A 24,525-nucleotide genomic window follows, 5' to 3' on the forward strand; every position below is an offset into this window, starting at 1 on the left:
GGGTGGGGGTGAGGCTTGTGGGGGCATATTATGTCAACAGTCACAACTATAAGTACCAATTTGTTATTAGCTAGCAGCAGCTAAGGTAGCATGGCAGGACTGCTGCTGTTCTGAAAGGAAGGATGGGCTTCCTGCAGTTTGAGGAATAGATCCCCTCAGAGGGGAAGGCATGGCCACAGGCCTGCTAGCCACACTGTTCTGAGACATGAACTTCACCATCCTCCTGCCTCAGTCTTTCATATGCTGGGATTAAATGTGTGTGCTCCCACACCTATTCCCACCAACACTGCTAATCAGCAATGTGACTCAGCTCAAGAGTATTTCCCTGGTTCTCAGGAACCCTTCACTTCTGCAGCAGTTCTGCAGGGATTTGTGGTCCCATATTTAAAAACAAACGAAATCATCTGGACAGCAGAAACCTTGTCCATAATAGATAATTTTGAAAGAAATGTCCAACACTTTCTGTCCATTAAAGTACAAAGTTTCCCAGACAAGAGCTGAAATTTTACCTCAGAAAAAAATGATTGACTGGGCTCATGAAGTTTGAAATTCTAGAGTAAATCTCTAAAATTACTTTCCCAGGGACTCTAATGCTGATTTATTTTCTATGTTTTTTAAGTCACTTCCCCTTGTGACTTGAAAACAGACCTTCATTCTGTTTTTCTGGAAAGCCTACAAAGGAGGAGAGTACATGGCTCAGATAAAAACATGTTCTGCCAGTTCTTCTTAGGATGCGCTCAACAGAAGCAGGAAAGCTGGGCCAAGATGGTACCTGTGTTCTGGGTGATCTGACGCTTGGTTATCATCTGTTTGCATTTGGGATCCATCAATTCACTGTTCTTATTTTGTTTTAAACACTGCAACATAGTTTTAGAATCTGCTTCTGGACAGAACCGCTGCAAAGAAAACAAAATTATTTGAAAATGGCTATCTTAAATTGGCAACAAAATCTATCTGTGATTGCTTTTTCAGTTGCTAGGGAGCTCACAAAAGCACATGTCAAAGGTGTCACTGGATGTAAGCAGGGGACAGATAAGCATCAATCAGAGCCCAGTCCCGGAGCCCCTCTTTACTTTTTACCTCCTGCATTTCTCACATTTCTCTCTGCTAACACTGGGTGGTGAGTAAGAATATAACAGACAGCCTGCCCTCAGGCCATACCTACCCAACCATAGTGGTAGTACTTAGGAAAAACTATTAACCAATTTGGACAGGAATGTGGGGTAAGGATGCATGTGGTTTACCTTAAGTGTTGGGACTGTGATCCAAACGTGAGGTTAGCCCTATACACTTGATGCTCTCCTTCAATCAGAGCTCAGTTTGGGGCTGGTAATGAACTCCACTTTTACTTGTCAATCTACATGTCTGGTCACGGCAACTCAAACTCTGCTTAGGACCCTTCCCTCACTATGAGGTCTCCCTTGTTTGTTTTAGCATTTGTGTTTTTCCTCCTCTCTGGCATGTGTGTGCACACACATACAAATAAATAAACAAACATTAAATTCCTATTGACAGTCATTGTTAGAATCAGGTATTTATAGGAAATGAGGAATTTTATTAATGTTTCTTTGCACTTCCTTAATTTTAATTTCTTTGTATATATAGGCATATAAAGAAAATTCACTGGAAGCCATGTGGTAGTGACACACGCCTTTAATCCCAGCACTCAAGAGGCAGAGGCTGGCAGATCTCTTTGAAGCCAATTGGTTTACAGAAAAAGTTCCAGGACAGCCAAGGCCATAAAGAGAAAAACTCTGTCTTAAAACACCCAAGCCAATAAACAGTCACTGGTGGATTAATTTGAAGCAAATGAATATATAGAATACTTATGCATTTTGCAGGTTAAAGATGGCTAGTGAATAAAGGCATTTGCTTACAGAGGATCTGGGTTTAGCTCACTGCCCCCACGTGGCAGCTTACAAACTACTTGTAACTGTAATTCTAGAAAACCCAAAGCCCTCTCTAGTCTCAGTGGGCCTCAGGTTTATATACGGTATCCATTCATACATGCAGGAAAAAAATCATACACATAAAGTAACATGTAAAAATCTTGATCAGAAAGCAACATCTTGAGAGTGTGGAATATGATCTGAAGAAAACACTGGATTGTGGCTTTCTCAGCCCACCTATCCTGGTAACCTATTTAACTGTGCTTTGTCCAAAGCAAAGCTAGTTAGCTCAGTTCTATGATTTTTTTCCAACATGAGCAGCATCCATGTTGCTTAGAGGGCTAATGGACAATTAAGCTATTCCACCCCAGAGATCCTGGGGCTCAGGAATACACAAGCTGGCAGGTGAAGACAATGTTACTGGACAGACCACAGCCGAGGGTATCACCATGTTGGCTGTGTTTAACAGGACACAACAGAAAGGGGTCACACTGTTATTGCCACATAGGGCGCCCTTAGTCTTTTACCTTAATCATCTGCTTGCAGACTCGCATGAGAGTATAGTCTAGTTCTGGGTCCATCATCTCTGTCTCCTGCAGCTTAAATACTTTCTGGTGGCAACGGGTACTCAGCTGCTTCTTGTTTTCTTTTAAACATTCAATAATCTATAATAGAAGGGTGACAGCTGAGTAAGGAAATAGATCAGAAATTCACAGTTCATCAGTAACTAAGTTACATGTAACACAAGAGTTATGGTTGAGTTAGGAAGTGTATCAGGTGAAAGTCATCTATTCTGACTGACACACTCAGCTCAGGGCATGGCAGTGCACTGTTTTTCTAACCCAGGACTTTTTGTTTCTAATTCTAGGCAATAGAAGTAAGGACTTTCTCATTAAGGAGAATTAGACTCATGGGTTTATATAACCTTAGGGACAACAGTGAATCAAATGACAAAAATTCAGAGTGATTAGAAGGCTGTACTGGAATCTAAAAGGGAACCCATCTAGGCTTTCTGATTTCTTCTGCCTTCCTGAGCTTAAGGACTCCTTAAGGACTCCTTGTGGAACACACATTTGTCTACTCTGACTAGAGAGCAGGTAGAAAATCTAGAAATTTGATTAAACTCAACATATATTTTTAAAGAATAGTGTTAGATGCTAAGTGTGCCAATCCTCCATTGCAAATACCATCTTAAGGCAAACTATGAAGAGCTGTGACAGCAGAGGTGGTATGGCACTATAAAGAGCGTCACGGGATGGAGTTTAAGCTAAGTGTATATTGAAGTAGTCTCCTTACTATACTAAATGCTTGGTAAGACATGTAACCAAGGAAAGCAGATGGGAAGCTGTACCAAGCCAGGGTTGCAGCATTAAGTCACAACACTTCTCTGAAGGATTTTAGGCACAACCAGAAACCAACTAGTTGAAACACTGACACCTTAAGAAATGATACATTAAGGGCTGGTGAGATGGCTCAGTGGGCAAGAGCACCGACTGCTCTTCCGAAGGTCCAGAGTTCAAATCCCAGCAACTACATGGTGGCTCACAACCACCCGTAATGAGATCTGGCACCCTCTTCTGGAGTGTCTGAAGATAGCTATAGTACTTATGTATAATAATAAATAAATCTCTGGGCCAGAGCAAGCAGGGACTCAGCAAGTGAAGTTGACCAGAGCAAGTGGGCTGACCAGAGCGAGTGGGGTTGACTGGAGCGAGCAGAGGTTCTAAAAATTCAATTCCCAACAACCAAATGAAGGCTCATAACCATCTGTACAGTTACAGTGTACTCACATACATAAAATAAGTAAATCTTTAAGAAAAAAAAAAAGAGGGCTGGCGAGATGGCTCAGCGGGTAAGAGCACTGACTGCTCTTCCGAAGGTCCTGAGTTCGGATCTCAGCAACCACATGGTGGCTCACAACCACCTGTAATGGGATCTGATGCCCTCTTCTGGTGCAAGACAGCTACAGTGAATTACACCGGAGTGAGCCCGGCTGACAGAGGTCCTAAGTTCAATTCCCAGCAGCCACACACATGATGGCTCACAGTCATTTGTACAGCTACAGTGTACTCATACACATAAAATAAATAAAAATAAATCTTTAAAAAAAAAGAAAAGAAAAAAAAAGAAATGATACATAAGCCAAGAACTAAAACCTGAGAGGAAAAGGTAATAAATATACCACTAAAAGAAAAGTGCAAAATCACATGTAATGTAGTAGAAGCAATACAGAAGAAAATGATAAACAAGAATCTAGACTACACAGTTATAAAAAGAAGCAAGCAGAGGTTTAAGAACTCATAACCATCTGTACAGTTACAGTGTACTCACATACATAATGGGATCTGACACACTCTTCTGGTGTGTGTCTGAAGATAGCTGCAGTGTACTTGCATAAATAATAATAAATAATAGTATTTTAAAAAAAAAAAAGAATGAGAGAATTGTCTTGCGACATTGGTACAGGCCTTTAATCCCAGTTCCTGGGAGGCAGAGAGAAAAGAATGGATCTCTGTAAATTCAAGGCCAACTTGGTCTAAACATTGAGTACCATGACATCGTGGGATACACAGAGAAACCCTGTCTTAAAAAGCAAAAGCTAGAGAGGGGTTAGGAGGAGAGGAAGGGGAGGCTATGGGATGGAAGGAGAGGAAAAAACTGAAGAATAATTATTAAGCTGGGTAACCTTGAGCAATTGCCTGAGTAAGCTAAGCCATTACTTCAAATGCAACACAAAGTAACCAAGACTGGAAGCCATTAAGACAAAAATGAAAAAAGTCACTAGGGACAGATCTGGGTGCACCGCCTGTCTACAGGAATTCCGGCAAGAAGGGAAAGCAAAGCTGTATCTGGAAGAATGGCACTCAGAAGAAGAATCTGTTCTAAGTGCCCATCACATCAGAGAACAAGATTACACATCATCAAACAGAAACTCAAACCCAACAGAAAGACTAACTATAAAAAAAGAGAAACAGAGAACCCAGATTCTGCACCAAGGCAAAGCATGGACAGAAGGCAGGGAGGAGGCGTCTCGGAGGCTAAAGAATCTAGCTCGGGCCTGACAGACAGCTGAACAGGCAGGCTTTAAAAAAAATATATGAAAACCTGAAGTTCAAACCCTGGTGATTCTAGAATTTGCTTCTCTTATTTGAAAAAATTCATGGGTGATTTCACTTGATGTCTAATAAGGATCCCCCTGCAGTTCTGGGTAAGGTGGTTTAAGCCAGGTGGGCTGGCAGCTGAAGACCACTCACCCTAAGCTACCTTGGGAATTTGTGGCTAGCTGGGTAACACAATACCTTGTCCTAAAAATCAAATGCATAGAGATTTCTGTGTGAGGAGCTATCAGGAAAGAACATACAGATCATGGGAAGGCAGTAAGAGAGCTGAATAAAGAAGTCAATACAATCAAGGTATATCACATGCACCTATTAAAGTAAAAAGAAAACATTTTATTTTGAACAACCAATATGTTGTAATTACAAAAGAGAAGAAAGAAGCAGGGATATAGCACAGTAGGAGAATGCAACCCAGCATTCATGAGGTCCTAAAAAAAAAAAAACTGTACAGCAGAATACTGGGTGGATGTGGATGTGGAGTGACTGGGAAGCTGTATGGAGGAAACACCCAAGAGCACCAGGAGCTTACTAGGCAGACAGGCAGAGTGCATGCAGGGGAGTAGCAAGGGAGAAACCGGGCAAAAAACTCTGGGACAACCCAATGGGGCAATGAAAGTGAAACTGCAAGGAGCTGGGGGCTGCAAGGGTGCCCTGACTTGAGACAGTACCTGAGCATTTCCATATTGCACTGTAGAACAGTAGTTTTTGATGTCACTCTTGCAGGCTTCGTACAGATCTGGTTCCAAACGGATGTCCTCTGTCTACATGAGAAGGAGCCCCCCATGTAGATGAGAAATGAGAGGATTTTAAACTGGAGATGTCAATATTTTTTTTAAAAATTTCATTATTTTGGGTGCTGAGAACTGACCTTGGGTCAGTTTTTGAGAGTAGTAAGTGCTCTTGACCACTAAACCATCTCTCTAGCCCCATGGAGATGTCAAATTGTTATAGACTTGTTTGTTGACTAATGGCTTCTATAGGTGACTGCACACTAAGTGTCACATGGCAAAAATTACTTTGCGACTCTGTCAGAGGCTTCACAATGGTAGATGAAGTTGTCCCCTTATCCTCCCCTGCCCCTCCTCAGTTGTTTCAGATGGGCCACTTGTGCAGCAACCACAGCTCCCAAGCTGACACACTGATTTAAGGGAGAGAGTTTTATTTCAAGGCAAAGGGAGATTGCCCTTTTTCTCCTTTCTTGCTGGAGATGAAAAGTGAAGTAGATAGGCCCATTGCTTTTGGCAGCCATTCTGCAGCCAGAGGATGAAAGTGATGCCAAGGACAGCTGAGTGCACAGGAAAGACCTCCCGTTCTTGACAACAGTACTGCTTTAGTGACTGCAGTGACTTTGAGTCTGTCCTAGTTTGGCTTCCCATGTAGTGTGGTTAAAATTGTTCTACTTATTTAAAACCAAACTCAAAACAGTAAAGAAGCTAATGTCATATGGAAAGATTGCCAACTATTGAAACCATCTCCCTCTCCATCCTCTGCAGCTGACTAAGCACTAGTACTGTGCTTTCTAGAGGCATTACCATCTCCAGCTCCTCCACACGAAGCTGCTTGCGGCACTTGAGTGACACTCGGTGCTCCTTGGCTTCCTGCAGAGTGTCGTTGCGCACAGTGGTGCTCAGGCAGATCACTACGTCCACCCTGCCATGGAAGGAGAATGCATTAGACTGTTTGCAATGGGGTGAATGTTCAAGCACTAGGCTGAAACAGGAGCAGGGGCCATGCTGTTTACTCAGAGTTCATTCATAAACACAGAGCTGTGTTTTTAAATGTCTTTTTTACAAGTCTTGCTGTTGTTCTAAATAATTCATCTGTCCTCTTATTAACAATGGCTCAAAAAGACCAGACCCCGGATATGGCAAATAAACACTCACAATCATGCCCTTTGATTGAAAAGTGAGGTTCTAAACTTGAAAGGGCAAAAAGTATGCCGAGATTGTTATGGATATAGCTATAGATAATATTTACATTCATATATCCTTTTTTTTTGAGACAGTATAACCTTGGCTATCCTAGAATATCCTATGTAGGCCAGGCTGGCCTTGAGCTCAGAGATCCACCTACCTCTTCTGCCTGAGTGCTGAGATTAAAGGCATGTGCACCAATTCCCAGTTCTATATTCATATAACTATATAGAGTATATTGTTTTAATTTTCCTTAAAACAAAAACAAGAACAACAACAATAATAATCAGGGCCTCACAATGTATTCCAGAATGGCTTGGACTTCAGTGTTCTTATTCTGTCTCCTGAGTTCTGAGATTAGAGATGTGTGCCACCCCAACTGTGCATATACTTAGTACCTATTATTTTCTTGTGGCTAATTTATATGTTAAACGTATTAAATGTTGTCATAGGTATGCAAGTACAGGGAAAGGTTCATACAGTGGTTGGTACTATCCCTTTAGAATACGGCCCTATTGCACCTTCAGAAATCAGGCAGCAGCCTCAATGATGACTGTAATAGAGGCCACACAGAGCTTAAGTGATAGGACAATTCAATACTTGTTTATTAAGAACAATGTGACCATAGCAAGAATGGTGCTCTTAACATTCATACGCTGTGAAACATTCACTGAAGTCATGGGGGTGAGAGGCAGGGAACTGTCCAAAATGGGAACCTGATCACAAAAGGGAAAATATGCCCAAGCAACAGGCCCCACCCCATCCCCTTACAACTTGTAAGATTTGGGCAGCTGTGCTGTCAAAGCTTACAAGTTTCCTCATTAAGACCCAGTTCCCAAGTAAATCAAGGTCTACTTCCTCCCTAAAGCTCTACTTCAGTGAGACCTGTGCTGCTTCTCTGCAGTGATGACACACTGGGGTGATGTTGGAAAAAGGCTCTGTGTCCACTGGGCAGTGGTGGCGCATGCCTTTAATCCCAGCACTTGGGAGGCAGAGACAGGCGGATTTCTGAGTTCGAGGCCAGCCTGGTCTACAGAGTGAGTTCCAGGACAGCCAGAGCTACACAGACAAACCCTGTCTCGAAAAATTAAAAAAAAAAAAAAAAAAAAAAAAAAAAAAAAGGCTCTGTGTCAGCAATTTCCTTTTCTGGGTGCTCCCTATACCTGACTCAGACAAGCAGTCTGAACCTGGGGGGAAAAAAAAAATCAAGAGTATTCCCATACTTCAGGAGCTTTTCTTTTGAGAAGACCCATGGCCATGGACAAGTGTGGCTGTAGGCAGCTGTGGCCATCGTCTGGCAGATGATGCCAGTTTGATTAGATTACCAAAGAGACACACACAGAAGGCCTCTGTGACTCACACCCTACACACTTATTCAGCAGCCGAGGGAGGCTTGGGAAGCAGAACAAATCAGTTAAGAGATACATACTTCTTTTTTATGTTGGGGCAAAGTTTTAACACATCCTCCTTGCAGGCCATTTTGAACTTGTAAGAGAATCGAAAATCCTTCATCTGTACCTGAAAGATGAGAAAGGAAACCAGCTTTGTGTGGCAAGTTACGATTAAGAACAATGAATGACATTTCAGTCAAACAAAAATCACAGGCTGAGGATGCAATTGGCTAGCATGCACAAAACTGGCATTACATAAAACACATGCCCTCGACACCAGCACTTGGGAGACACAGCACAGGAAAATTAGAGGTTCAAGGTCATCCTTGGCGATATAGCAAGTTTAAGGCTGGTCATAAGACCTTTCACAGTCTGCTGAGATCTCATGTCTCCCCCATGACAGCACAATGGTCTTCCTGTACTTCAAACCACACATCTGAGCTCACTATATGGACAGTGTTTCTCTGGCATAAACATGATTCATGCTGCTATCCCCTAGGAGTCTATCTTAGTGTGTTCTCTCACAGTCCCTTCATTCCACAGTCCCTGTTCTGGCTTTGTTTTTGTTCCTTGAACCAGCCCTGCTCGTGCAGCTACGATATATACTACACCTATTCTGGCATCTTTTATTAGAGTCTATATTCCATCAGGGCAAGAGTGTCTATTAACAAACATAATGGAATGCAAGCATATGGGCTACTGGTTCTGAGAAAAAGTCAATAACCTCAGCTAACTGACAAATCATCCTCTCTGAACAAAGTGCTTGCTATACCCAACATCCTTAGCTGCTTCTTATTACCAGGAAACTAGCCCAACCATATTACTCGATGGTAAATCTGAGGTGAATGATTTAAAAAGGAAAAAAAAAAGGCAGATATACTGTATAGGAATTTATTGCAGTAGAAAACTGCTTATAAGGTGAGACCCTGGGGTTTAATCCCCAGCACACAGTGGGAGAAAGAGAGGGGGAAAGAGAAGAGGAGGGAGGGAGGGGAGAGACAGAGAGAGAAAGAGGGAGAAAGAGAGAGAAAGAGAGAAAGAGAGAGAGAGAGAAGGAGAGAGAGAGAGAGAGAATATACAGTAGGAGCAGAAGAGAGGCTCCAGTCAGGGATCAGTGCATTGATGGACATCCTCCACACAGAACTACAGATCCCAGTGACATGTGCATCACTTAGTGTGAGCACTACAGCCAGAGCAGGAGCTGTTGGTTCTCTTGCCTCTCTCCCCCGTAATGAATGTTTCCTGGGACTAGGTCTCATTTCACTACATGCTAAGCTGTTGAGAAAGTCCTATTTATTGAGAAGTTTGGGAAGAACAGAGCTGCGTGGCTACTGTGAAGCAGGGGAGAGCTAGCTATCTTGCAGTCACCACAGCAGCAGAGACAGGAAGGGCACTGACCAGCTGGAAGTGAGTGACGCCAATGGCACACTTCTCATTCATGTCCTTCTGGTGCTTGTTCTGGATCAGACACTCCATCAGGTCCCCAGAGTCGATCTGGTTGTCTGCCACATCCTGGGGAAGACAGTACACACTTATACTTTATGTGTCACAATTAACAATACAATCTATAGTGCCATCCATGAAAATGTGAAAAGGAGTGTGACCCTCGAAGTCTTCAAGATAATGATGTCATAAATTCTTCAAAAACAAGCTTGAGAAATCAGGAAAGATAGCAATTCAGCAGAATAAAATTCATGAAGCAGGAACACCTGCCGGGAGGACGATCACTACTTCCTTGTATAATGCCAGCAGTGGCTTCAGGGATGATCCATATCTGTCAGATCTTAAAGGTTACTAAATGTACTTCCCTCATACAATCTAAAAAAGCATAAGTAAGAAACAAGGTAAGGGAGTCCCTCAGCACCAAGGCGTAATGGATACAGTTTACTAGTTACTGCCACTGCTAATAGCTCCTGAGAAGCAACTCAGCCACACCCTCAGTTCCCTCTTGTATCTTTTCTTATAAGGTTATCTTATCCACTGCTGCTAGCCACACACTGCTCCACTACAGAGTGCTACCAACTGCTGGAATTAAGTTCTACAATCAAACAGGGTTTCCGGATGTTGGCCTCTCCCTCATTCGTGTTTTCAGTTCCAAATTTTACTTGCTAAAGCTGGTTATCATTCAACAATAATGTATACTGAAGACAGAAATGAACCCATACCCTTGGGGCCCAAAGTCCCATTGAATTTGGTTCTGTTAGTAACACTTGTTCCTACATATATCACTTACATGGCAAAAGTTCTGAATTATAGGCTCACAGGCTCTCATCAGCAAAGCTTCTATTTGTATATCCTGTAGAAGATAAAGTAGATTAATTACTCTGCTATACAAAGGCCAGGGATAGAGGAGGAGGCTATAGGTGTGTGTGTGTGTGTCCCTATCTTAACTGTATATCTGCAGTTAGAAATCAGAGATCCACTTGCCTCTGTCTGAGTGCGGGTATTAAAGTGCCTGGCAAGGAGATCCTTCATCAAGGTGAACAACTGAAGAGGCAGAATTAAGAACGGGGAGATAAAATACTTTGTAATAATATTACAGCACGCAAGATCTCTGGAGTTTTTATGATCTCTCTATTTCTGAACAGTACTGTCTACACCTATTGGGCTTTTTAATCTCATGTTTTATATTTTAGTAGGTTTCAGGGTATAAAAGGGATATACATGTGTTCAATCTTTCATGTATAACTGGAAGTCCCACGACTTTATTAAGCATAGAAATAGTACCAAATGACCTCACTAAAGAGCTTCAGATTAAAGAGACTATGGCTTTTCAATGTAATGCAGACCTGAAGTGCAGGAGCCATCTTTTCTCAAGTGAGAAAAGTTCTAAAACACAGTAACTTTGAAGAAAAAAACAAAGAACAAACTGTATAGGCAGTTATACAGCTTCTGGAGCAGGAATACAAGGGGTCAGACCTCAGCACAATGGACAACTACTTTCCTCTTCCCATCTTCCTACTTCTATTCCTTCCTCCTCCCTTTTGTTTGTTTTGTTCTTTTGTTTTGTGACAAAGTTTCTCTGTAACAATTCTGGTTGTCCTAGAACTTGCTCTATAGACCAGGCTGGCCTCAAACTCACAGAGATATGGGAACAAAAGTGCTGAGTAATGCAGGAGCTCCCCTCTGGGAGTTGCCCACTACTTACCTCAGACTCTAACTCTGTGAGGTTGCCCACTATGTCTCTGCACTCCACAGCCAAGTCATCCAGATGGTCTTGAAGGCACTCAAGCTCCTGAACATAAAAGGCAAGCCCTTCAGTCACGTAAATGAACAGGGGAAGTGGGACTTGGTCTCTGCTTCCTTTGAATTCATCTTCCCTTTAAAACTCCCTCATTAAACTGAACACAAAAGCTTCATATTTCTAAAACTAAGGTGTGACATGTTGCTTGATGTAACCCAGTGGTTGAGGGTCAAGGGGCACAACAAGTCATGCAAATTCAGAAGGCCAAATTTACAAGCCCAATGGGAACTACTCAGCTGTCTTCAAACTATAAACCTCAGCCTATAAACTTTAGCAGGCTGTTTTTTAAAAATTACTTTATGTGTAAGAATTTTTGCCTGCATGTATGTCTATGTGCCACGTGTACACAAGTAATGAAAATGATATTCAATACTCTTGGTAAGTAATTACAGTGTTTCTTTAAAATGTCCAAACCCAATGTGACAGTTCCTTGGTATCTCTGTATATGACCCAGTAATTAGTGTTATTTATAGAGGTACATGTACATACTTATTTATAGAAGCATGGTCTACACTACTTGCAAAGCCCTTGCGTGGTCAGGCCCAGCTCCTGAGAACAGCCAACCACCAGGCCCCACCCTCCCAGAATACAGCCAAGCCCAAAATCAGACCACAGAATCGTACCAATACCATGCTACCCTATAATGCTCTACCCTCAAGAAATCTTATAGAAGCCCATTTCCAGCTCAGGTCTTTGTTGCTTCTCTCCCGAGTCCTGTGACTTTCCCTACATAACCTGTGTGATTTTGTTGTATTACCTGGAGCCGGACTGCTAGGATATCTTAGCACTACTGAATAAGATTTCATAGCTGGATATAGTGACACATACTTTTAATCTCAGCACTCAGGTAAGCAGAGGCAGAAAGATCTTTGTATGAGGCCAGCCTGGTCTATGTACTAAGTTCCAGGCCAGCCAGCGCTACCTAATGAGACCATATGTCAATAAATAAGAAATAAATGAATAAAAAAAAATTTCTTCATGGTCATTCACTGACTGTAATCTTCAGGGAAGGGTAAGCAGGGCCTTGTGCTCTCTCCTCACTACATGCATGTGTAGGCATTACATACATGTATAGGTGTGTGTGCACAGGCACATGGAGCTCAGAGGTCAACCTTGGGTGTTGTTCCTTAGTAACTGTCCAACCTGTTTGCCAGACAAGGTCTTTCACTGGGATGTAGGGGATTGCCAATTTGGTTAGGATGGTTTCACAGTGAACTCCAGGGACCTGCCTGTTTCTCCTTCCCAGGTGCTGGTATTATAAGTAAGAGCCACCTCACCCTGTTTTCACTTGAGTGCTGAGCACCAAACCTATGTTTGTCAAATAAGCACTTTACCAACTCGGCCTCATTGTTTGAAACAAAATTTCATGCATCCTAGCTGGCGCCAAATCCTTTATGTACAAAGACTATCTTTTGCTGCTGTTCTTGTCTTTTGAGACGGGCTTTAACTATCTAATGCAGAGCAAGCTCCTCAAACTCCAGCTGAGTGCTGGGATTAAAGGTGTAAACCTGGCATGCCTGGATGCCACAGCTATCTTTGAGTTTGACCATCCTGCTTCCACTTCCCCAGTGCTCTGAGACTTATTAACCTCATGTACTACCATATCTAGCTATATGTGACTTTGAAAATTCCAGGTGTCTGTCATGGTATAAATGAAGCCCAGAGGCCTAAGTTCAGTCCTTATTCTAATATGAGGCTCTTTCTAAACGAGCACCTGCTCTTTACTGATTACCTTGCTCCATGATGAAGAAACACTGCCTTGCTCATAATCTGCAGCGACACTTTCCCCAAACTAGACACATACTCTTAGAGACCAGTCACAGAAGGCACTTAAGTATTGAGGCTACTTTTTTTCTGCTTTATTCCTTTTTTTTTTTTTTTTTTTTCCGAGACAGGGTTCCTGTGTGTAGCTCTGACTGTCCTGGAATTCACTCTGTGGACCAGGCTGGCCTCGAACTCAGAAATCCACCTGCCTCTGCCTCCCAAGTCCTGGGATTAAAGGCGTGCGCCACCACCGCCCGGCTGGTTTATTCTTTGTGGAGAGGTTATAATGAATAAATTCTTAGCTTTGAGTTTTTTGGAAGGAAGTTTTCTTCTCTGAGTCTCAATGTGATCAACTAAGTAGAAAAATAACTCCATATCCATGTATCTTGTAGGGCTGCTTTAGGGCAAGCACATTATCTACTGGTATATATGAGACAGATATGAATATATTGTACATTGCTATCACAAAAGGATTTAATGTAGTCTGTAAATGTTAGAAAACAAATTGAAAAAATAGAAAAGAATGAATTAAAAATGAGGAAAGAAAAGGGAACTATGCTAAGGAAGATGGAATGTCTAGCACAAACAATGCCTACCACAAAATCTTATATTTTCTTCAGAGCAGGACATATTTTGCTTCTAAGATTTCTTTCATTTTAAAAATTTTTAGATTTTAGTTTAAATATGTAAGTGTTTTTACTGAATGTTATGTATATGCAACATGTGCATGCCTAGGCCTGCAAAAGTCAGAAGAAAGGAATCAGGTCCTCTGGAAACTGGAGTTACAGATGGTTGTGAGCCAGCGTGTGGGTGCTGGGAACAGAACCTCAGTTGTTTTCCAAAGCAACAAGTACTCTTAACCTCTGAGTCATCTTCTTAGATTCTTTTGCCCTAAACTTTAAACAAAGAGGGAAAATAATCAACTCTAAAAATACAGAAACCGTAACATTAAAACATATGAAAATATAGTTATTCTTAGATATACAAACAAAAAACAGGCGCTGGAGAGTTGGCTCAGTGGTTAAAAGTACTGACTGCTCTTCCAGAGGTCCTGAGTTCAAATCCCAGCAACTACATTGTGGCACACAACCATCTGTAATGGGATCTGATACCCTCTTCTGGTCTGTCTGAAGACAGAGTCATTATACTCACATATATAAGATAAATAGAATCATTAAAAAAATGCCAAAAACAAAACAACAACAACAACAACAAACCAACTCTGGTGAGTTTCTTCTAGGAAAGATAACAAATCCCACCAGCAATCACTGAGCTGGCCACCATGGGGACTTTAGGAAAAGCATGTGGCAGCTGTCACTGACCTGACCCGTCTCTGTCTTTTCACTGCACCACTTCCCTAGGTCTATCAGGCACTTGTCCTGGAGGGCAGGATCCAGCTTAACATCCAGGGCTCGCTGGTGCAGGATCCGCTGGACTTCAGCTCGGCATTCTCGTGAGAGCTACAGAGAAAGAATGAGCAAGAGACTTTAAAGATAAAAGAAACAGATACATGAAGTCCCTAGGCAGAGCAAATAACCAGGTCTGTAGTTTACCCCTCAAACTCTATCCCAAATGCTATCTACTAGGACAAGAACTAAATGCTTTAGGAAGTTGCTAGAAGGGCAACTCTACAAGATGTTTGTTCTGAGTCAACATTTTCATTACATGGTGGAAGAAGAAACAAACTTCTACAAGTTGTCTTCTGACTTCTACATGCATACCATGCTGTACATACATACATAAACGGTGTGCGCGTGTGTGTGTGTGTGTATACAAAACAAAAATGTAATAGAAGAAATCTAGGGGTTTGGAGAGATGACTCAGAAGTTAAGAGCACTGACTGCTTGCTCTTCCAGAGGTCCTTAGTTCAATTCCCAGCAACCACATGGTGGTTTATAACCGTCTGAATTGGGATCTGATGCCCTCTTCTGGTATCTGAAGACAGCTGTAGTGTACTGACATACATAACATAAATCTTAAAAATAATAATAAAAATTTCTAAAAAGTTAGCATAAGTGATTCAATTCTTTCTTTCTTTACAAGGGAAAGAACTTTCTACTGCGTGACCAACAGAAGATACAAGAATATCTGATATGACAGAATAAAAACTGAGGAGGGTGTCTGTCGCTCACAACCATCACCCGGGAGGCAGAACCAAGTGTATCTCTGAGAGTTAGGGGCTAGCCTGGCCTACAAAGCTAGTTCCAGGACATCCAGGGCTTCAGACAGAAACCCTGTCTCCATAAACATATAAACACACACACACACACTCACACACAGGAGGGGACGGGGACGGGGAGAATAAAAATATAAAAATTGGAGTCATCTTTAGCTATTATAGTATGATATTTTCTAGTTGTACCTCCTAGGTCTGAATCCTAGACACATAGACTAGGCTCAGAGGGGGTATCTGTACTCAAGTATATAAAGTAAAAACATGGCTACCATCTGTAACATATGCAGAAATAACATTCAATAAGGTCTCAAAGTGAGAGATAGCAGCATGTCTAGGCGGCAGCAGAAGACAAGAAGCTCACACAAATATCATAAAGGGTAGCAACTGGGGCAGGGAGATGCCAAGACGCTTGTATGGAGGCGTCTACTTCAACTAGTGCATTGCCAGAGCAGTCTCATTAATATAAAGCATTTGTGTCTTGCTGCCAAAGGTGTAGAAGCCTAAAGAACTATTTGTGCCCCAGCTAAAAGCTTCTAATGGATCTTTAAAGCTAAGTAGTTAGAACAGCAGAATTTAATGTCCATTTGTAATTTGTTTTTTTTTTTCTTTCTCCATTTGTAATTTGGATTTTGAAAATTTAAAGAGAAAACCTGGACTGCTTCCCCACATCTTTTGTTTTGAACAAAGACAAACCAACACACAGGCGAGAAGCTGGAGGGACAGCTGCAGCAGCAGGGATGCTCACCCATGGACTGCATTTCTAAGTGTAGAGCATCCTCCCATTCTACCACACATACCTTCAAGGCTTCCTTGTGATGACAGAAACCAGAACAGGTAGAAAACAAATGACAGTAGGGAAAACCAAGAGTGATGGCATACCCTCCTTCCTTGCTCTTCTGTGCGGTAGGCGTGTCTGTACAGGCAAGAAAACACAGCTCCAGGAGGCATAAGTTCACTGGTCTCATTCCAACCATGGGCATGGCAAAGGCGGGAAGCATCTCCCTGGCATTTTCGGTATAAAACAGGGTCCAACCTAGAAGGTTAAGAGTTAAAAGAGAAACACTACTTTCCGTATTTTCCTTCTCATATATTCTAAGGGTTTTGCTGGCCCCACACCTCTCCTTTCAGACAGGGTTCTATATAATTCAGGCTGGCTTTGAAGCTGCTGTGTAGCTGAGGATGAACTCTTGTTCCTCCTGCCTCCACTTTCTAAAGTGAGATTACAAGCATGAGCAGGCTACTCAAAATGACACAACAGTCAATGTATAGAAATCTTCACACAGAAGACATACTCTTCCTCAAAGACTCTAAGGTACCCACTGTTACTGTAAGACTCAGCAGGCCGAGACAGCAAACAGTAAAACTAGGTTTGCTGCTTGCCTAGGCAATTCACAATGCAACGCAACCCTATTTGATATCCTAGCGTCAACAAGATCAGGAAATCACAGGAACGAGTCTCCTACTCAGAACACTCAACAACAAAACCAATTTCTCCATCTTCTTATGGAAGATAAAGCAGTGGTTTCTTCAATTAACCTGAAAATTGCTTATCAAGTTATAAAAAATTTAATTCTGAATCATCTGAGGACATGATGATGCACTGACCCTACTTGTTTTCTCTAAATCAGACTAAGGAATGCCTGATTCTGGTCACATTTTATTATAAACTGTAGGGAGAGCTATTTAGTGGAAGGAGAGATGCTAATATTAAGCTCTTATGAGATTATGAAGCATATTTTTGGTCAAAGGAGAAAAGAGTAAGGAGAGGAAGAGAAATCACTGTCTTGGGGAGAAGTGCAGCAAACTCAAAGTTCTTTCAGTTCAGATAGCTTGAGGAAGCTCAGGAAAGCAGTCATCCATTTCCCTCTGATCCCTTTCCATACCTATTCACTTGTTTGAAACAGGGTCTTGCTCTATAGTCAAGGGCTGTCTTAAACTTGCAATATTCTGCTTTAGCACTCATTATGCACATATGCACTCATATGCCATAATGCCTGGCCTTCCAGATGAATCCATAAAAACATATCAAACCGCAAATAACTTTTTTTATTGACACATGTCAATAAAATATAAATTAATCATCAAAAAAGAGTAAAGATCACAGTATATTGATTTAAATTAGTTAAATAGGAAGCAGCATATGGGAAGTAGAAGCAGCAGTGGAACCCAGGGTCAACAGCACTAGATGGAAAAGAACCGAGTATAGAAGAGGAGGAGGTGACACAGCCAATAAATATCAGTGATTTTGACTGTAAGAACACACACTCCTAGTTCATCCATCTTTTTTATCTTGCTAACAGGATAAGATAATCAAACTGTCATATATGTAATGCTATCCTTTTAGAATCAAAGCTGAAGATGCTCTTGCTGTCTGTACAAGTACTGGGGCTCTTTCTCAATAGATATTTGTGTTATTAGAAACTGTTTTGAGTCCAACTTCCAAAGTAGCAGTGAACAGGAATCCTTGGTGCAGGTTAGCAGTGGGTTAACTCTGCTTTTAGATACTGCTCTAGGAGCAGGAAGAGTAAGTTTTCTGGGGGTTAGAGATAATTAGCTATCCAAGAGTTTGAAAAGAATTTTTACTTATTATCATAAAATATAAAAGTAGGGTGCAGGGACACAGATTAGCAGAGGAGTGTATACTCTACAGTATAAAGCCCTGGGTTTAAAAACTCATGTGGACTGCTGAGATGATTTGGTGGATAAAGCACTTTATGGTTTAAGCCTGGTGACCCTAGTCTGATTCTCAGAACCTATTTAAGAGTGGAGGGGCCAGGCAGTGATGGCGCACACCTTTAATCCCAGCACGTGGGAGGCAGAGGCAGGTGGATTTCTGAGTTCGAAGCCAGCCTGGTCTACAGAGTGAGAGACCCTGTCTCAAAAAACTGTGTGTGTGTGTGTGTGGGGGGGGGGGGGGGGGGGGGGGGGGGGGGGGCAGGGAAGAATAGATATAAGAGAACAGACTCCATAAAGTTGTCCTCTGACCTCCATCAGCTCACTGTGGCAAACAGACACATATCCCACACATGTACACACTAATAAACTATTAAATTCTTCCCTTTACACACACCCATTCTTTTGATATTGACAACACAAGGGAACAGAATGAGGCAGTGCCTTCCATTGTTTTTAAAATACTCACTTCCAATCCCGAGAGATAAAATACTGTAGCTCTAAGAGACGGTGTTCACAGTCTTCCACCATTTTCTCTGTGTATAAATGTTCCATCAGACATGAAAGAATCCTGGTCATTAAAGAGGTAAATTGTAATGAAGAAGTGTTTTGACAAAACTCATTTCAATATGTATTCCCCAGGATGACATGATTTATTTTTCTGAGAACCACACAAATTAACTGATCTTGTCAGTAATTTTTTCTTTTACCGGTTCTAAGTCATTTTGGACTTCAAACTCTGCATATGTAAGATCTGTGTAGCAGTTTTATTTTTATTTAGTTTATGAAAACATTCCAACATATACAAGAGTAGAGAATAGTATACTGGCCACTTCTGCTCTCTACAGTTTTTGTGAACCTTTAACTGTGTTTTAACTCAATGACTTTTGCAATATTTGAAACAAATCTCAGTAAATACTTTAGCCTATTTCTCTAAAATTTGAGATCATTGTCATATCAAAAGTAACAATAAAAAAGGGAAACACATCATCTAAAATAAAAACCTAGACCAGAGCTGGGCAGTGGTGGCACATGCCTTTAATCCCAGCACTTGGGAGGCAGAGGCAGCCGGATTTCTGAGTTCAAGGCCAGCCTGGTCTACAGAGTGAGTTCCAGGACACCTAGGGCTACACAGAGAAACCCTGTCTTGAAAAACAAAAAACAAATAAAAACACCCTAGACCAAGCAGTGGTGATATATGCCTTTAATCCTAGCACTTGGGAAACAAAGGAAGGAGGATCTCCATCCAAGTTTGAGGCCAGCCTGATCTATTGTGTGAATTCCAGGACAGCCAGGGCTACATAGAGTAACTCTGTCTTAAAAAAACAAACAAACAAACAAACAAATCAAGCAAGCAAACATAACCTTGTTGTCTCCACATCTTAAATATTTTCAACTATCTCATGCCTTTTAAAGTATTTGTTCAAATCAAGAGCCAGCAAAGGGCTATACATTGTATTTAATCAAAGATGTTGAGGATGGAGAGACGTGTTAGTGTTTAAGAGCGCTGACTGTTCTTCAACAGGATTCAGCTCAATTCCCAGCACCCCATAACTATTCTGGTTCCAGGGAATCTGACACCCTTTTCTGGCTACTGTGTGTTACCAGCAAGTAAGCAGTACATAGACACGCATGCAGGGAAAACACCCATACATGTTAAATGAATCTCTTTCTCGTCCCCTTCTGGTTGCCATGGTTACTATACTATAACCATCTTCCATGCTCATCTACACCTATACATCATCTAATGCAAAAACCTTAGGATGCCAGGTGTAGTGATGTACACCTTTTATCTCATCACTTGGGAGGCAAAGGCAGGCAGGACTCTGAGTCTGAGGCCAGCCTGTTCTATAAAATGAGTTCCAGGACAGCCAGGGTTATACAGAGAAACCCTGTCTCAGAAAACCAACCAAACAAACAAACAAAGATGAGAAAGACAGAATGCCAAGTGTGTCACTTTATCCTGATACCCTGAGAGTCTTTGCATTACAGGAAGCTACTAAGTGACTAACAGAGAGCTCCACATATGCCCAGTCACTGTTAACAAATACTATCACACTTCTAGGTTTAGGTGCTTCTATATCATGGGTAAGGCAGATCAGAAGTCTCAATATTAGTTTTAGCAAAAGTTTGGTGTGAATCCATGTTCAACAAAATGTTAGTCAAGATGTCAAACTACTCAAAAGCCATTGGAGGGAATGGTCTCTGTGTAGGCAAATAAAATACAATATGGATAGTGTACGTACATTGGGTCTCCGGATCGTATGTGTTTGCAGGCTGTCTGTATTACAGATTCACAAGCTTCATTCAAAGCTCGATCAATGCGGTAGTCTGCACCGGGGTCAGTCTCCTGAATCAGTGTCTGAAGCTGGATTAAGGGGAAAAAGGTAGTTTAGGTACAGAGAAGAGCAATGTCACACCAGCAGATGCTCGGCCCAGCCCGTCATAACACAACCCAAACAAACGTCTACAGACTTTACTGGCTATGCTGAACAACGCTGTTGGAATATTTTCCAATTTTTTCCCCTCATTTGCCTCTTGCCCCAGGTTTTCTGTTGAAGTCATTGTGAAACTTGCACACTTACCTGGTCTGCCCTTTCATGGGGCATCTGCAAAACAAGTAGGGACAACATGCCTATGCAAGTTCGTTCCCAACTAATCAGTTTCTCAACCTGATGCTTCAAAGGAAGCCAGAGTTGAAGAATAAAAGAAAAAGACATCTCAATTGGAGAACAATTTGATCCTAAAAAGGCTGTAAATGTTCTTGCAATGACATCGGTGTCATAACCAAGCATACTATGCTTTATTAAGGTGGATGCGAGAGATTTCAGTTAACTCATAGCTAGAGTTAGAAAACAGGAATGTGCTAGAGAGTGGTAGCTCACACCTTTAATCCCAGCACTCTGGAGGCAGAAGTGGGCAGACTTCTGAGTTCAAAGACCAGCCTGGTCTACAAAGTGAGTTCCAGCCAGGGCTGTTACACAGAGAAATCCTATCCTAAAAAGCAGACAGACAATCATGAACAAAAAAGGGGAAGGAAAAGAATGCTTACAATTTATGACTTTTTACCTACTATATTTATAACACAAGCATTAGTGCATAACGCTTGCTGTAAAATACCTGAGGCTGAGAATGCACTCTTCCCATCTACTTGCACATGACCTGTCCCTTACTGTAAATGAAAACAGGGGCCTCAGAGTGGAGGCCTGCAGGGACTGTGGATCAGAACCCCATGCAGGTCTGGCCTGTCCCTGTGCTACATGAGCTATGAGAGCCACAGTCTCATGTGTCACTGAGTTTTCACTCCTTTTTTTTCTGTCATTTTTATTTTATGTGTACATCTGTTTTGCCCACATGTAACCCATGCACATACAGTGCCTGTGGAAGCCAGCAGACGGCATCAGGTTCCTTGGGACTGGAGCTACAGATGTTTTAAGTTATGATGTGAGTGCTGGAAATTTAACTTAGATTCTCTGGAAGAGCCACAAGTGCTAATTTCAACCCCAGAACATCTCTCCAGCCCCAAATATTAGTTCTTTTAACTACAGATTTTAAAAAATGGCCAAGTGTGGTGATGTACGTCTTTAACCACAACACTCAGGATGCAGAGGCAGGTGAGTTCAAAGCCAGCCTGGTTTAGAGTTCCAAGACAGCTACACCGTGATATCGTATCCCAGAACAGATAGACAGACAGATGTTTGATACCACATGAAAAAACTAAGGTATACTGCAAAGCATTTTATAGACACAAGATCACTATTTCCACAGATGGAGAGCAGATAGGGCTGTGGACTGGGAATCTTAAATAGAGAAAGAAAAACAGAAATTACAACCCTTACTGCTCTAAGTTATTTTTCCCCCCCGTCCTTAAGAAATAGACACTTCAGCTGGGGGTTGGAAGGGATATGCCTTTAACCCCAGCACTCAGGAGGCAGATGCAGTTGAATCTTTGAGTTTCAGGCCAGCCTAGTCTACAGAGTAAGTTCCAGGACAGCCTGGGCCACACAGAGAAAGCCTTGTCTCAACAAACAAACAAACAAGGTTGAAATATTTTCTGTGTCACTGGTTTGTCCTTTCTTGGAACACCTGACCTGGGATCCCACAGTGGTTCATATGAAAGCTCTGGCCCCTTTACATACTTAAAGATTTAGGATCAAATCCCAACTCTATTATCCTAGAAAGAATTATTAAGAGAAATATGGCTCTAACTCCTGCTTCTCTCCCTTGCCTCTTGCCCTTTTGTTCCCCCTCTCTTCCCATTCCCTTCCCCCCCCCCCATGTGGTCATAGCCAGCCCCTACTTCTCTATTCTCTCCTTCTCTCTACCTTTCTCTGCCTCTGCTACCCTCTTAATTCCCCTCCCCGTGCCCTAAAATAAACTCTATTCTATACTAAAGAGGGAGGGGGGGAATGTCAATATTCTGGGATGGAAGGTATTTCTATACATTATTGGTGGTAATTTGGAAAAGCTAAAAAATATTGTAGCTTGCTCATAGGAAAATTACTTTGTGAGTAAATTTTGACACCTGATGACCAAGATCAAGATAGTAATGTTTGTTTCTAATATTCATGGAGTCTAGTAGGTTAATAATTCAAGGAATAATTGCCATTTTAGAATTCAGCATTGAGTGTGGAAAATACACAATTGGAATACAAACTGAGTCAGGTGTAATGATGAAGGGACACCTTTAATCCAAGGCCTTGGAAGGCAGAGGCAGGTAGATCTCTGTGAATTGAAGGTTAGCCTGATCTACATAGGAAGTTCTAGAATAGCCAGGACTACATAGAGAGAGCCTATGTAAAACAAAACAAAAACAAAAACAAAAAAAAAGGAAAAAAGAATATAAATTGATGTTATGACTGTATATACATTCTGGCCCCTGGCATTAACAAAGAAGCCAGGAGCAAAGCTCCAGAGAGAATTTGTCTGGAGAATACATTATGCAGTCATCCATGGTGTGAGAAAGCATGGGGTGAACGTCATTAGTCATAACCCAATAGAATAGTTGGTAACTATGGTAAATCTGGAGGAGTTTATACTCATTAAGTATAATAATTATCCACACACTTTACAGTTCAGTACTTGCTGATAACCATTACCAGTTCACTAAATTAATCCAAACAGAGACAGAGGTTCAAATCTCCTGTGTCAAGGAAGAAATTTTTCAAAATGAAAGAAACCTACCCAAATTGCTTGAATGTATTCTTCAGTTTGACTAAGGCTAGATAATATAGAAGACAAAGGAAGACTTCACTACTGCCTTTAGTTTTTGTGAGAAAAGGCTTTTAAAAAAAGAGAGAGAAAATCCATACAATAAAAATGAAATGTTTCTTTCCTAAGCAGTCTTAATGCAGTCACTATTTGTGCTCACCCTCTGGGTTTGGAAAGCACCCCTCTGGGCACAAAGGGTGGTGTAGGCGGAACTTAGTTATCTTTGAAGCTGAGTCACTACTTCTTTTAACAAAGCTAACTTTCCAAAAATCTCCAGAGTGAGCTGTGTGCCTCAAAATAGAGTTGAGTCCAGTCTATTTTCTCCTGAACAGTTTACAATAGGTGTAAGCTGACTATAGATAGATTCCTTCTTTTTCCTATTCTCTTTCCACAACCTTACTAGACAGAATTAAGGATGAAAAGCAAATGCAGCAGAGGCTTTCTCCTGATTCATCCTGGACTGCAGCCAGGCATAGTCACTGGCACAAAGGGCACCCGGGCAATTGCCAACCAACAGGACTACACATCCATCTTCACAATCACACAGCAGGCTCCAGAAGCCAGCCTTCTTGCTGATTTCGCTGTTTTAGAGAATAGCTGCATTTGTCTTCCCATCTCAGCATAAGATGCATAATATAACTGCTGTTATTATCCACTCTGGTTAACAAAAACTGACTCCATATCTAAAGCTCATATAAACTTGTGTTTTAGACTATAAATTTTTGTTATAGAGTGTAAAATTTTTATTTTACATAATTAACTAGAAAACAAAATTCAAGTAATATTTAGTTTTTAATAAAAATACCCCAAACAAAGTAACAAATGAATTGTGGTTCCCTAAAGCATGACTTAGGTTATAAAACTAAAGTATCTTTTGTGTTTTAAAAGGGAAAGTCATTATAGAGAGTGCTACATGGTAGAGGGTTGCACTTGGTATTCTAAATTGCACAAGGATTTATCCAATAAAAAAAAATAACAGGGCTGGAGAGATGGCTCAGCGGGTAAGAGCGCCAACTGCTCTTCAGAAGGTCCTGAGTTCAATCCCCAGCAACCACATGGTGGCTCACAACCACCCAGAATGAGATCTGATGCCCTCTTCTGGTGCGTCTGAAGACAGCTACAGTGTACTTACATATAATAATAAA

At 41.5% G+C, this 24,525-nt stretch overlaps 1 protein-coding gene across 1 annotated transcript in view; it reads right to left on the reverse strand.

Moving 5' to 3' along the window:
- Positions 1-24,525, reverse strand: part of Glg1 (golgi glycoprotein 1) — a 104,620-nt gene that overhangs the window by 10,092 nt on the left and 70,003 nt on the right. Inside the window, exons 9-20 of the mRNA XM_031341453.1 lie at positions 20,416-20,537; positions 18,639-18,740; positions 16,376-16,529; positions 14,643-14,780; positions 11,461-11,547; positions 10,546-10,608; positions 9,711-9,824; positions 8,351-8,439; positions 6,541-6,658; positions 5,677-5,769; positions 2,417-2,554; positions 773-896 (exon numbers count right to left, since the gene is read on the reverse strand). Of these exons, the coding sequence (XP_031197313.1) occupies positions 773-896; positions 2,417-2,554; positions 5,677-5,769; positions 6,541-6,658; positions 8,351-8,439; positions 9,711-9,824; positions 10,546-10,608; positions 11,461-11,547; positions 14,643-14,780; positions 16,376-16,529; positions 18,639-18,740; positions 20,416-20,537 (1,342 nt within the window). The remainder of the gene's footprint in view (positions 1-772; positions 897-2,416; positions 2,555-5,676; positions 5,770-6,540; positions 6,659-8,350; positions 8,440-9,710; positions 9,825-10,545; positions 10,609-11,460; positions 11,548-14,642; positions 14,781-16,375; positions 16,530-18,638; positions 18,741-20,415; positions 20,538-24,525) is intronic.

This window comes from Mastomys coucha, unplaced genomic scaffold (genome assembly GCF_008632895.1).
Source record: "Mastomys coucha isolate ucsf_1 unplaced genomic scaffold, UCSF_Mcou_1 pScaffold22, whole genome shotgun sequence".
In the NCBI taxonomy this organism is placed as follows: Eukaryota; Metazoa; Chordata; class Mammalia; order Rodentia; family Muridae; genus Mastomys; species Mastomys coucha.